The 15,268-nt window shown below is 33.6% G+C and overlaps 1 protein-coding gene across 2 annotated transcripts in view; it reads right to left on the reverse strand.

The window, feature by feature from the left end:
- The window catches only part of Pigk (phosphatidylinositol glycan anchor biosynthesis class K), a 128,603-nt gene that overhangs the window by 106,336 nt on the left and 6,999 nt on the right, over window positions 1-15,268 (reverse strand). For both annotated transcript variants that reach the window (XM_046443165.2, XM_058578932.1), the window contains exon 3: window positions 11,451-11,542. In XM_046443165.2, coding sequence (XP_046299121.1) covers window positions 11,451-11,542 — 92 coding nt within the window. The remainder of the gene's footprint in view (window positions 1-11,450; window positions 11,543-15,268) is intronic.

Raw genomic sequence — 15,268 nt, forward strand, 5'->3', positions numbered from 1 at the left:
CCAATAGGTTTACTTTATGGGGGAATACCACAGTGAAAATAAAAATAATTTGCTCAGCTATCCTCAAGCTGAAATAAATGGGTAGCTCTACAGAAAACTTATAAGAGAAAGCTATGAAGATAGGCTATCGTTAATTTCAGTAAAGTGATTAGACTATTATTTATAACAATAAATCAAGAATATTATCATATGAACAGCAACTTCATAAGTGATAAACATTTATTTTTATTTTAAATTAATTGCTTTCATTTATCCTTTATTTTTATTATTTCATTTATTTATACTGAATTGGGCAACACAGTATAATATCATTGCTACACTCATTCTAGTATTAGATCTGCTACTATGCCATTTTTGACTCTAAACATCACTTTATTTCTCAAGTACACATTTTCTCATGCGTAAAATAATGGATTTTTGAGCTATTAATTTTGAAGTTTTGAAGACAATTTTTATGCCAAATTTTCACATTTGACCTTTAAGTTTAAAAAAAAATTTTTTTACAGGTACAAAGATGTGAAAGGAAGAAAACTATCATTGTTTACACATTTCATAGCTATCAAAAATGAATTTATAGTCATGTTATAAAAAGTAATTAGGCTCAATAAGTTGCTAGAACAATGTTAACTGCATGCATAGCAAGAGAAGTTAGAAAAAGTATTGTGGGTATTCAGAGAAAGGTATTATTTACAATATTAACAACAAAAAAAAGATAACTAAAAAATTCTATGAAGGTTTATGGGAAAAAAATTAAAAATTTCAAAGCTTTATTGGATACTATAAAAGACATAATTAAATGGAGATATATTTTATTCATAAATGAAAATATTTAATACCCAAGAAAGCCACTTCTCTCTAAATTCATATACAAACCCATGACAATACAAATCAAAATCCCAACAGGGTTTTTTAAGAACCTGGCATGCTGATTCTAAAATTAATGTGGAAGTGCTGGGGGTACAGCTTAATGGTAGAATGTTTACCTAGGAATTAGGAGGTGCTGGGTTCCATCTCCAGCACCTCCCCCCCTCCCCCCCCCAAAAAAAAAAAAAACAATGCAGAAGAACAAGACCCAAGAAAAGTCCATTGGTAAGAATAAAGTCAAGAAAATCAGATTACCAGGTATGAAAATAGTGTAGCATTTCTCTATTCTTCAACCCAAGACCTTCTTGTCTATTTACTAATAAATAAAATTTCTTCTATGCTCCATAAAACCCCTTCAAGGTCTTCTTAAGTCTTATAAATTGTTGCTACTTATAAACTAAATAAAAGAGCTTAAAGGTAGTAGCCAAAATGTTCTTTTATTTTGTCACTATTCTCCTTAAAGCACATTTCCATTTTCAAACCATACCAAATGTTTCCCTACCCAAGATATACACTTCTCCACCCAGAACATCATGTGGAGTGTCAGACAGATCATCTGCCAACATGAGACTAAAAGGACAGATTGTTCAGAATATATAAGAATCCATATTCAAACACTATTATTTGTATTTTGAAGGAGTATATGAGAAAAAACTGTTGGTAAGTGACAGGAGACAAGAGAAAGAACATTCAAAGACATGACTTAAAACTATCTTGACAATGTTAGTATGTTGCAAATTATTTTCAAAATATATTCATACAGCTCCAATCCTTTTGTTCATTATAAATGAGGCAAAAACATAAATATATGATTATCAATATATTTGAAAACTATAAAATTAGCTATAGAATAAAATTTTTAGGCTACTTATAAATTATTTTAAAATTCTACAAACTAATTGTAATAACTTGAAAAATCAGTCAATTCAAATCCTCTGAAAGAGAAATTAGGAAAACCATCCCATTTACAATAGCCTCAAAAAAAATAAAATAAAATATTTAGGAATCAACAAAAGAGGTAAAAGACCTCTACAATGAAAACTACAGAATGCTAAAGAAATAAATTAAAGAAGACCTTAGAAGATGGAAAGAAAGATCCGCCTTGTTCTTGGGTAGGCAGAATTAACATTGTCAAAATGACCATACTACCAAAAGCACTATACAGATTTAATGCAACCCCAATCAAAATCCCACTGACATTCCTCACAGAAATAGAAAAGGCAATCATGAAATTCATCTGGAAAAATAAGAGACCCAGAATAGCCAAAGCAATCCTTAGGAAGAAGAGTGAAGCAGGAGGCATTACTATACCAAACATTAAACTATACTACAGAGCAACACTAACAAAAAACAGTATGGTGTTGGCGCCAAAATAGACTTGTAGACCAATGGTACAGAATAGAAGACACAGAGACAAACCCACATAAATACAGTTATTTCATATTAGACAAAGGCACCAAAAACATATATTGGAGAAAAGATAGCCTCTTCAACAAATGGTGCTGAGAAAACTGGAAATGCATATGCAATAAAATGAAATTAAACCCCTATCTCTCACTATGCACAAAACTCAACTCAAAGTGGATCAAGGACCTAGGAATTGGACCAGAGACCCTGCGCCTAATAGAAGAAAAAGTAGGCCCAAACCTCCATCATGTCAGATTAGGCCCCAACTACCTTAACAAGACTCCTATAGCACAAGAAATAAAATCAAGAATCAATAAATGGGATGGACTCAAACTAAAACGTTTCTTCTCAGCAAAAGAAACAATCAGTGAGGTGAATAGAGAGGCTACAGAATGGGAGCAAATTTGTGCCCCCCACACATCAGACAGAGCACTAATCTCTAGGATATATACAGAACTCAAAAATCTTAACACCAAAAAAACAAATAATCCAGGGTTGTGGTTGTGGCTCAGCAGCAGAGCGCTTCCTAGCACATGCACAGCCCTGGGTTCAATCCTCAGCACCACATAAAAATAAATAAAAATAAAGGTATGTGTCCAACTATAACTAAAAAATAAATACTAAAAAACAATAATAATAACCCAATCAATAAATGGGCCTGAACAATAAAAGGAACTGAACAGACACTTCTCAGAAGACAATATACAATTAATCAACAAATATATGAAAAATGTTCAACATCTCTAGCAATTAGAGAAATGCAAACCAGCTATTAAGAATACAAACAACAACAAGTGTTGGTGAGGATGTGGGGAAAAAGGCACACTCATACATTGCTGATGGGACTGCAAATTGGTGTAGTCACTATGGAAAGCAGTATGGAGATTCCTTGGAAAACTTGGAATGGAACCACAACTTGACCCAAATATCCCATTCCTTGCTTTATACCCAAAGGAATTAAAAACAGCATACTACAGGGACACAGCCACATCAATGTTCATAGCCGCACAATTCACAATAGCTAAATTGTGAAACCAACCTAGACGGACTCCAGCAGATAAATGGATTAAAAAAATGTGGTATATAAACACAATGGAATATTACTCAGCATTAAAAGAGAATAAAATCATGGCATTTGCAGGTAAATGGATGGAGCTGGAAAATATTATGCTAAGTGAAGTAAGCCAATCCCAAAAAATCCAAGGTCGAATGTTTTCTTTGAGATGAGGATGCTGATTCATGATGGGGATGGAGGGAATGTCTGGTAGGAATGGAGGAACTTTAGATAGGGCAAAGCAAAGGGAGGGGAAGGGAGAAGGTATGGGGATAGGAAAGATGGTGAAATGAGATGGAAATTATTACCCTAAGTACATGTATAAAGAAACAAATGGCATGACTCTACTTTGTGCACAACCAGAGACATGAAAAATTGTGCTCTATATGTATAATATGAATTGAAATGTATTCTGCTGTCATATATAACAAATTAGAATAAACTTTTTTAAAAAATTAGTCATTTAAAAAAATACCAGTCAGAAAATACCTCTCTATACAGATTATTTTATGAAGGTTCTACACAGTGAAACAAAATTAAGATATACAGATAGGAAAGGAGCCCAGAGAAGACTCTATAAGTGCCCTAGGTAGGAAGGATAAATGGTCCAAAAAAATGTGAATTACCAAATATTATATAGTTTAAAATGTCACAAGAGACCAACAAATTGAACATAGTGTGTTGCAATTACAAAGCAATAATGCTGAAGAGCTAGATGGAAATTATGGATTTGTTAGAAAGACAACAGAGATTCACTACAGGCTCTTGATCGTGGGAGTAAAAGAATGAAAGCAGTATGAGAAAGATTATAACAGCTGTGTGTAGGATGAGTTGGAAGGGAAAAGACACTAGAGGAAGGAATAAACAGCTATAAAGCTGCTGAAATACAAAAGCATGTTCAGGTTGAATATCCCTATCTGAAATACTTGGGCCCAGGGATACTCAACCTGGACTCATTATATGTATATATAATGAGCTATCTTGGAGAGGAGAAAGAATCTAAACTCCCAAAATTATTTATGTTTCATATACACCTTACACACATCACCTGCATTTTGTGTTTGCATTTTGACTGCAACCTACTGTAACATAGACTTAGACTCTTCACTTTTGCTTACAAATGTTCAATGGGTGGCTAAAAGCAAGATTAAAGGATTGGTATCTCTCCCTCCACTTTTCATCGTCCTTCTTTGGTCTGAGTCACCCTGGATTCCAGGAATGAGGTTGGATGGATATACATCTTGTGAGGAGTCAAAGCTACTCCCCAGGCAACAGCAACTTTCTTATTGTGGGTAAGTACCCACCTGTTCAATCTGAGACAATGATGAATCCAACCACATGTGATCAAGATCACTAGCGTTGGCACATATGAAAAGCCTCCAGCTATGAAAAACTCCCAACTCTGGCCCTCATTATCCTTTCCACAAAACCTTAGTCATCATTAGCCACTGGAAGACAGAACTAAGAACATGGGCATTTTGTCTTCCCAGTATAGCTACACTAATTCAAGTTCCTTTCATGCTCTTCACCATCACCTTCTCTGGATTGTGAGGCCAGTGGCAGGACGTAAATTGTTAGATGTCCTGAGAGTTGGTCTCTGACTTAGGACTCCAGGAACATTATCATGTGAGGTCAGATGTGGAATTTTCCTCTTTGAAGTATCAATGCTCAAAAAATTTCAGAATTTGGAACATTTCAGATTTTCAGATTAGGGATGCTCATCCTGTACTATAGCTACAAAGCATGCTGAAATGCAGCATGAAGTACATAAGCATGAAATAATGAAGATTTATACAACAGTAAAAACTATGGAAAAATAAGAAAATTAGGGAGGAGGAATTCCTCATATTTACTTAATTTTCACAACCCCCAGTTACTATATCCAACATGTAGATATGCCTTTTAGAATTTAATTAGGTATCTTTTTAAATCTGTTATTATTATTCATGATAGTATTCATGATAGAATGTATATTGACATATTATACATATATGGAGTATAATTTCCCATTCTTCTGGTTGTACATGATGTGGAATTACACTGGACATGTATTCATATATGCATATAGGAAAATAATGCCCAATTCATTCTACTACCTTTTGTATTCCCATTCCTCCTCCCTTCCTTTCATTCCCCTTTCTCTAATTCAACTTTGGATTAATTAGGTATTTAAATTCTGAATATGTTTAATTATACTAATATCTATAGATTGTCATAAAAATAAAATGAAATAATGTATATTAAAAGAATTCTGTAATTGTGAATGTTCTATAAATATTAATTACTATAATTTCTTAAGGAAGAGATATGTGATTATAATAGAAATGTTCTGTCTATAAAGTTAGACCTGAATTCAAATTCTCACTCTAGTTTTTTCTCAATGCTATTGATAGGTAACATAGATATGAGTGGTACGAACATGAAGTTAAAGGAATAATTCTATCAACTAGGCCCACTATGATGAACTTGCATACTCTCTTCTAAAAAGCAATTTACCTGCAGCCCTACCTAGCTTAAGCCCATAGGATATGTTACATTCCTCAGTAAACAACCTGTTATCTCCAGGAGAAATGCAGCCTGAAAGCCTCTTCCCTACCAATAAGAACACAAATTACCTGTCCATCCCTCATTCCCCTATACACCCCCAGCTGTGACCTTTACACAGAGCAGATTCCAAAACCCGAAAAAGATAATTAGGAAAAAAGTCCCCTAATCATAAAACTGGTTAAGAAAAAGTTTCAATTAGAACAGTCAGAGTGAGCTAGTGACACAGAATTGCCTTGGATCTTTACCATACACAGTGAGGACTTGAAAAGTCTGACATAATCCTACTATTAGTCAAAAGTCAAGAGGTGGACCTGGGTTGAATTCTTTGGAAACTTCCCAGGGACCCCCAATAAAACTGGTAGCCAAGAGGGACATGCCATCCTTCTCCTCTCTAGGACCCACTCTCTCCCTTAAGAGTGTCCCCCTTTTTCCACTTTATTATTCCTTCTCATAATTCATGTCCACTACTCTGGGCAACATGTCTTAAATCTTTCTGGTATGACTGCAAGAACCAGTAACCAAAGACCAACACAGCTGCCTCAGCTCAGCAGCAGGCCCTTGCTCTGTAACATATATTTAATGAATCTTAAGCAAGTCATTTAATCACCCTAAGCCACCATTTTTTTTAATATCTACATTAGGAAAAGGCTATTATAAAGATTTCAAAGAATACACTAAATAATTCATTATAAAATCTCTGACATGGTCTCTGAATTATGGTGGGTAGTAAATGTGTATTGCAGGAAATGGGAAGGAAGCCAGAAATAGAGATCCGTTTTGACTGTCCTTATTGGAGAGAAAGCCACAAGCATTTACAAACATCCATAATAGCAATGCCCTTCTCCACACTATTATAATAAGAAATTACATGCTGGGCTCAGAGGTGCACACCCTGTAATCCCAGCAACTTGGGAGACTGAGGCGGGAGGATTCTAAGTTCAAAGCCAGCCTCCGCAAATTAGTGAAGCCCTGAGCAACTTCATGAGACCCTGTCTCAAAATAAAATTGTAAAAAGGTCTGAGGATGTGGCTCAGTGGTTTAGCGCCCCCAGGTTTAATCCCTGGTACCAGAAAGAAAAAAAAGAAAGAAAGAAATCATACTATAAGAGTGCTAAAATATCTTATTAATGCTGTACCTTAGAAAAGGCCAAATCCACAGCAGCTAAAGAACAACAGTTAATTCATATTGCCAGTATGATTTAAAAATCAACAATAATAACAGGCAAATAGTGATTTTTTTTCTTTTTCAACTTACAGAAACATTACTAGAAATCACTAGACTGTCTACATAGCTCCTACACTTATGAAAAATGTTAAATGGGACAAGGGATGAAAAGGAAAAAGTGCATCCAGTGGAAACTTAAGTGGCAGCAAGGTAGGGAATAAATAAGGTTGAAGTTAACTTGCTTAGGCAAGACTCTTATGAACTTCTATCTGGTAAAAGAAACCAGTTTGAAATGTCCTAGTGAAACTGTCCTTCCCATGAATTCCTAAAATAAGAGTTATAGAATAGTTTATGAAATTGACTACAGAGCACTTTAAGCTCTGTGGGATTTGAGAAACATAATAACATAAACAGTATTGATAAATGTTTCCTTTCCAGTCTAGACTAATGAGGTTCCAATTAGCTAAGAGTCTCTAGCACACTATGCATTCATTCACTAAATTCTGCACAATATAGCAAAGAATGCATCCTAAAGAATGTAAAAACTGTATTACATCCTGTCTTCAAGAAAACAGATCGACATATTTGAGAAAAATGCCATACGAGATATATATAAATAAAAAATTACTTATGCAAGAAGGACCAAGAAAGTTTTAGGAAATTCATGGATTGAATACAGACATCAGAAAACCAGAAAGGAGGGAAGAAGGAAAAAATTGTAGGTGAAAGACTAGTTAAGGCAATTAAATAGGCTAATATAAGCACTGACAAGTAGGAATTGGCTGAAGCCTAGGCAACTGAAATGATCTGAGTGTTAGATTTGGAATGAGATTGTAAAAATATTTTTGGATAGCAGGAAAAAAAAATTAAACCTTATTCTGTAAAGACTAATAGTTTCAAAATAAAGGGAAATGAAGAATTAAAAGTTTAAATTAGGAAAATTAGTCTTGTATAATGATTTAAGTATGAAATATGGAAAAAAAAATAGTGTTAGGTAGGTTAAGAAAAGCTATCAGAGTTAATGATAGAAATAGACAAGTCATCAAACAGTGATAATTATATAAACTCATATCCCCCAACTCGAAGTAGAGTTAAATCATGTTTTCAGAAAAATTATGTACATATTTTAAATTTCATTCCCTAAGCTGTTAAACAAAAAAGTTTTTAAAATCTCTCTGAACCTACTACTAAAATGCATTTATTTCCCAGAGTAAACATGTAAAATTAAAATTATCTCCAGAAGAAATGCAGCCTGAAAGCCTTTTTTTATTATTAGTTATTCATGATAGTACTCATGATAGAATGTATATTGACATATTATACATATATGGAGTATAATTTCCCATTCTTCTGGTTGTACATGAGATGGGCGCTATAAATCTGTTCCCTAAAGCAGCCTCAAAGCTCATGTCTCTTTCACAGCATGAGCACCTTAATTCTAGAGTTAAAGATATGTATATTTTTCATATAACACAGCCCTACTCATAAGTAAACCACTTTATCCCGTGCTCAAAATAAAAATAGTAATCTATTCAAACACTGGAGGAAAAACTGGCTGTTATACTTTATAAAACACAATACTTATACTATAATTTATATGCTATTTAAAAAGTTTTTCTGAGGTATTTTGGCTCAATTTTTGCTTCACATACAGATTTTAGAACCTATTCTCTGCTTAACGCCCTTTTTCTCTTATCTTAATCATAGTAAGCACACTTGAGGTAGCTAAACCAGGATTTCAGTCAAAACAATTATTTGAGAGCAGAAAAATTAACTAAATACAATGAAACATTTCAGGAAGCTAAAATCGGACAAATAAAAACAAAATCTCCAAGCACTGGGTATGGTTACAGAAAACAAATGTGGGCACCATGTGGAAGAACACAATTCCTGCATGGAACTTAAATATTATTATAGTCAAGCTATAAAGTACTTATGAGGGTTTTACAAGTAGGTATTTTCACTTACCCACAGAACTTTTGTTAGATAGGTAGCTAGACAGACTTGAGCAAGGGAGATAGGGAAAGGAAATTCAGGCTCCACCCCATGGCACTCAGCTTGCCATTACACTGCCCAAGTACCAGCTCCTTACAGTCAGATAGCTCCCTATCCATCTGAAGAAAATGAATATACTCTAACCTTGGGAAATTGCCAAAATGGCCAAGTTCAGGAGCAGGCACATTAAACTTAGGCAGGAAGGCTATAACCATCCCAAATAAATAATCCTTGGGATGGGAAGAGCCCAAGAAGGCCATAAAAGCCCACAACTCAAAACATAGGAAGCTATCCCTCTCATAAAACTGCCTACTCCATGCTCTCTGGAGCATACTTCCTTTTGGCTAAATAAACCCTTTGCTTTTTCTATTTGTGTCTCTCAACAGAAATCTTTCTTTTGGGAAGATAAGAACCATGGGACTCATTGCCCAATGACACTATTAATATCTCTTTTCCCTGAGTAAATATTTTCAAGTAATAATGTAAAATTCTGGCAACATATTTATTAATGTCTTTTTTTATCTTTTAGTTGTAGTTGGACACAATACCTCTATTTTATTTTTATGTGGTGCTGAGGTTCAAACCCAGTGCCTCACATGTGCGAGGCGAGTGTTCCAGCACTGAGCCACAACCCCAGCCCTTTATTAATGTCATTAATATCAGATAAACATTTTCTGAAAACCAAACTAATACAATTTAAGGAATATAAGTATTTTTAATTTTAAAATGAAAGCTTGTGTTTGCTATGTATAAGTGATAAAATGTTTCAAAGTCATATATTTTTTATGTAACTTCTGTTGAGCACTTACCTGTGTATTAGACCCTATAGTAGATGCTAGAAATACAAAATGAAATAAAACACAATCCTTGGGGACTGCAAGTGTAGCCTGCCTAGTGTGTCCAAGACCCTGAGTCTGATCTCTAGCACAGAGGAAAAGAAACACAGTTCTTGTTCCCTTCAGAGTTTACAACCTAATGAGGAAGACATAAAATACTTAGAATACCCATGTTAAAATAAACATTTACACCTGTAGAAGCAAATAAGGGAGTCAGGAAATGCTTTTATAAGAGTCACAAATTGTATGAGTAAAGTAAATTTAGCAGATCAGGTAAAAATTAAAGCTATGCTCTGTCAAAAGCCATCCATGACAAGAATTATACCTGTATATGTGATACAACAAATCAACCTCTTTCTCAGACTTAATTTAATGTAATTTTTAAAAGTTTTAATTTTTTAAGTTTCCAAACTTAAGACTAGTTGCCTTAACTTCCAGATGAATCACAAGAATCAAATTATAGTTTTGTTGGTTTTTCGGGATTAAATGATCTGTTTACACAGAATGTAGTATAGCTTCGTTTCCTGAGTCATATACTACTTGCCTTCTGCTCCAGCAGCATTTTATTCATACCTCCATTTTTTTTTTTTTATAGCAAGAACTTGAATTCTGCAAAGAAGGAACTATCAGCACCAGGTAAAAGATGAGAAAATAGGCTTAGTATGTGAAGTGATGTAATCAAAATCATCTTAAGCCAAATTTCAAATTCAATCTCACTACAAAAGCTCTTTCTACACAGGTACTAAATAAATCAAATAAATAACTCAATTGACTACAGTTTCTTGTTATCACTGCTTTGTTACTATCAAAAACAAATTTACCAAAGGTAAACGAAATGGAGAGGACATGATCCCGGTGGAGGTGTGGGGTACTGCCTAGTATCTGAACTCCCTCCCTGTAACTTGGAAATGCCCCCACTTTATTAATCTTCATAGAAGAGACAGCCCATAAAAACCAACAATGCCACATACTCCTACCAATTACTCTTCTTATCTTACCCAGTAAAATCTGGAGATAGCACAAAGTTGGAACAGAAAAGGTTGGATTCTGGTAGAAGGAGGCAGCATCAACATTAAGTTTCCAAAGGCAAAAGGAGCAGCCATGCTGTAGTCAATTCTAGCCTTCCTCAATTTGCAGCCACACTGTTTGTCACAAGACTGGTTTTATGTCAAGATTTCTAGCTATGTCTTTTCTGCTATCTAGTCTTTCTTGTTTCTGACTTTTTAAGGTTACGGCCTTCCCAGGTTTTGAACTAATCAATATATTATCAACAGTCCCTTTTCTCCTAAATCAGTCAGAATTGCCCTGTTACCTGCAATTAAAAATCCTAAGCATTTAGTAAATATATAACACTAAATAATTGTACTTTATCTAATTTTTAAGCTGTATTTTGATTGTTCTTCTATGTAATATGTCATTAATATCTTAAGTAACATCTGCTTTACACATAAAGGTTTGTTCTAACAAGAACAAAAACAATTCAAATAAGGTTTCTTTACCTCTTTCAAAAGAAACACAAAGTATAGTAACAGTCATCTAAGGGTTATCTTCACTGAAGTTCAGAATTAATTAAGACTTCTTACCTGTCAGGAATACCTAGCCTCTTGACACTTCTGTAAACAGAAAGAGTATTTGCAACATGTCGATAATTAAACCAGAATCGGGATGTACACACCTAAAGTATTAAAACAAATATATGATTTTTATGAGTCGAAGTAAGCCATGGATTTACAGAATTATTTTTCTTTAGGTATGACATAGAAATGCCTGAAGAAAGAATGTCAGGCTTAGAAACAAGAAACAGTCAATAAACCATTTCTCTAAAGATAGGCCTTTCATACCATAACAAATACAAAAAGACCATTCAGTTTAAGAGAAAAAATCTTCAAGGAATTTAATCAAATATTGAACCAACATAGTTACACTCAATTTCTGCAATTCTATAAGATCCCTATTTGTAAAAGATTAAATTGTTTAGAATCAAAGAAAATGCCCTTAACCTCTTCACAGAATAGAGAAAATTAGCTACTTTAGGTTATATATTTGTTTCACTCTTGATTGCTTCCTTATTTGTGAGACATTGAGGATAAGACTAAAACATCCTATACAAAGCAGTTTTAAATATACATAATACATAATAAGCCCAATGAACTATTAGAAAATAAGAAATAATTCAACACTTAAAAAAAGATTAACTAAAAACGATATCAATGGTTCTAGCAAAATCGTACACTATAACTCAAGAGTTAGTGTCTTGAGAATCCATTATATAGGAGGTAAACAGAGACTAGGGTCAGTTAATAGTGTATCCAAGTGAGCACACTCCTTCTTGTGCTTATACTATATATAATGACAATTTTGAGAATAATATAAATGTTCTTGCCTCTGTCAAATAAAAAGGAACTATATGATATCTTTTAATTAAAGTGAATTTTCATCCTAGAATCCAATAAGGAAAAGACAACAATTTTGATCACATAAAAATATAAAACTCCATATGTCAAAAATACCATTAAAATCCTAGCAAATGAAAAACTCAAAATTATAAGGTATAATTTTCTCAATTATAATTTATTAAGAAAAAATGAACAAACTAATTTTTAAAAAGAGGAAAGGATAAGAACAAGCATTTCATATCAAAAGCATTAAAAATGGACAATGAAATTCAAACTTGCTCACTCGATTTCAGCCATTCTTTAAAAAAAACAAATCAGATTGATAAATATCAAAAACTCTTCTAATGAATATCATTGTCAAGGATGTGAGGAAATAAGTACTCAGAGCTGACTGATGGATATGTAAAAATTAATATAAACCTTTTAAGAAGGTAATCTGTAATATGCATCAAGTTTGAAAATGTACATATCTTTTCATTTAGCTCATGCAAGTATGCAAAAATATGTACTGAAGGCTTTTCACTATAACATTGCCTGTACTAGCAAAACTAAAAACCAAAGAGCTGGAAAACAAATTACTGTCCAAAAAAAGCTAGCAAAAAAAGATCCACAGGTTCCCTTATTGAAGCAGAAAAAATATATAAAACAATTTACATCTGAATTAATCATAATAAAAACCAATATTTTCATTGCATTTTATGCATACACAAAAGCTTTTTGCATCCATTATACTGTCTAATAAGCAGAAACCTAAAAAACTACCCTCTTTTTCACATCCAATTTATTAGACAGAAAATTAAGATGGGAAAATGGAAAGGACCAGGAAAATACTAACTAATATAAATTGTCAAATATTCACTGAATGGAATTTTTTTAAAAGCAAGGGCATATGGTAATGTCATTTAGAAGACCAGTAGTTTTTTATAAAGAGAGGACAGATGGGCACGGTGACACATGCAGTTCAGGAGGCTGAGGCAGGAGGCTCACAAGTTCAAAGTCAGCCTTAGCAATTTAGTGAGACCCTAAGCAATTTAACAACACCCTGGGTCAAATTAAAAATTTTTAAAAAGGGCTAGGGATGTGGCTCAGTGGTTAAGCACCCCTGGGTTCAAGCCTCTATACCCAAAATAAAAGAGAGGGAGAGAGAAAGAAAGAAGTGTAGATACAAACATGATTGTACACACTGGAAATTTCTGAAAGGATATACAAGAAACAATTTATAGTGATTACCACTAGAAAATAAAAATGAGGGTCAAAAGGGGTGAAATAATTTTTCAGTTTATACCCTTTCTCACTATACTCTTTCTTCCCATGAATATGGATTATCTTTACAATATTTCTTTTAAAACAGAGTCAGAAATGTTTATGCAAAACAAATTAGAAACCAAAATGAAATCCAACTTTCCTTCTATCTCCCTCTTGTGGCAAAAGTTCCCTCAGTTATTTTACAAGAGTAAAATCTGATCATTGAACCAATACTAACTTCCAATTAATCCAAACTGGGGGGGGGGGGGGGTGTTAGATTTTTTTTAAAACTATAAACAATGTAACATTGAAAGAATTCATTTTTAGTACTTTCAGTTGGTCCTGTTCACATTTCATAACTTTCCATTTAAGAAAGTTCAATTTATTAAAGTTTCACTATACAGTATTAAGTCTAATGTATAAAATACTGGACAAAATATGAAAACTGAAGTTGTCATGAATTTATACAAATGTCTCTTTTTTCACCCTCTATTCTTCATCTGGAACCCAAGTTACTAAAACTCAAAAGGAACTTGCTTAGAGGGTACCCAAGTGAGAACAGCTTTAATGTAGTAGTAATGTAAGCTAAGCTAATAGGCTCTTAGTTCTAAAAAAGAAGGAATTTGGCAACTGATAGACATTCCCTCTTCTTAGATTTCCCTATAGACTTGTAATAGAAGAGCCCTGATTTTCCTGTAGAACAAATTTATCCTTTCAGTTTGGTAGACCATGTCCTGGCTCCTAATAATTTTCCTCATTTTTTAAGTAGTTATTGAAAACCTCTCTCCTTGTCTCAAGCAGCTTTATTGAAAACCTCTCTCCTTGTCTCAAGCAGCTTTTGTTAAATTCCTTCATAAAATCTCCTATGAGGAATAAGAAGAATATGAGACCATGTTATACTATTCTATTTAATCAGAATAAAATTACAATTGATACGAATATGCATAGCAACCAGTAGATAATTACATACTTTTACAAAACAATTCTTAATAAACTTATAAGGTCTCAAACATTCAAACATTCTACTTTGGTGTTAGTAAAGTTAATTATAGTCTTTTATGTTTGTTCTGCATGTTAGCTGAATTCTTCTACCCACCTCCTTAAAACTCCCACTGCTCTTATAATCTGTGCTCCCATTTTCTTTCCTTTCCAGCATGAGTTAATGGCTCTGAGATGCTGTGCATTCTTTGTTCCCTTTTTCATAAAAATCAGCTTTCTTTCCTGCCTCTTTGAACTTACTCTTTACATTCTTTCTTCTAGTTCATTGCTATCATTTGAATGTGACATCCCAAGTTCATGTGTTACAAACTTAATACCCAATTTCATATGTTGATGATATTTGGAAGCCCTTCAGAGGTAATCAGAATTAAATAAGGTCATCAGGGTGGGATCATCCCATCCAATGATGGCATCAGAGGAAGAGAGAGACCTGAGCTAGCAAATTCACCTTTCTCACCATGCAACACCCTTTGCCATGACATAATGCAGTAAGAAAGCCATTATCCAATACAGAGGAGATGCCAGGACCATGTTCTTGAACCTTCAAGTCTCAGAAATGTGAGCCAAATCAACCTTTATTCTCTATAAATTATCCAGTCTCTGCTATTTTTTATAGCAAAAGGGAATAGAGTAGGATAACCTTTTTATATCTTTTTTCATTAAGTCAAACTTATTCTATCTTCTAATCATGTAAATGTCATTAAGTAAAAACCTCACAAGTGAAACTATCATCCAAATATAAGAAAAGTAAAATTGATAAC

This window comes from Marmota monax, unplaced genomic scaffold (assembly GCF_021218885.2).
Source record: "Marmota monax isolate L192 unplaced genomic scaffold, Marmota_monax_Labrador192_F-V1.1 WCK01_AAM20220418_F8-fsc00046, whole genome shotgun sequence".
Taxonomy (NCBI): domain Eukaryota; kingdom Metazoa; phylum Chordata; class Mammalia; order Rodentia; family Sciuridae; genus Marmota; species Marmota monax.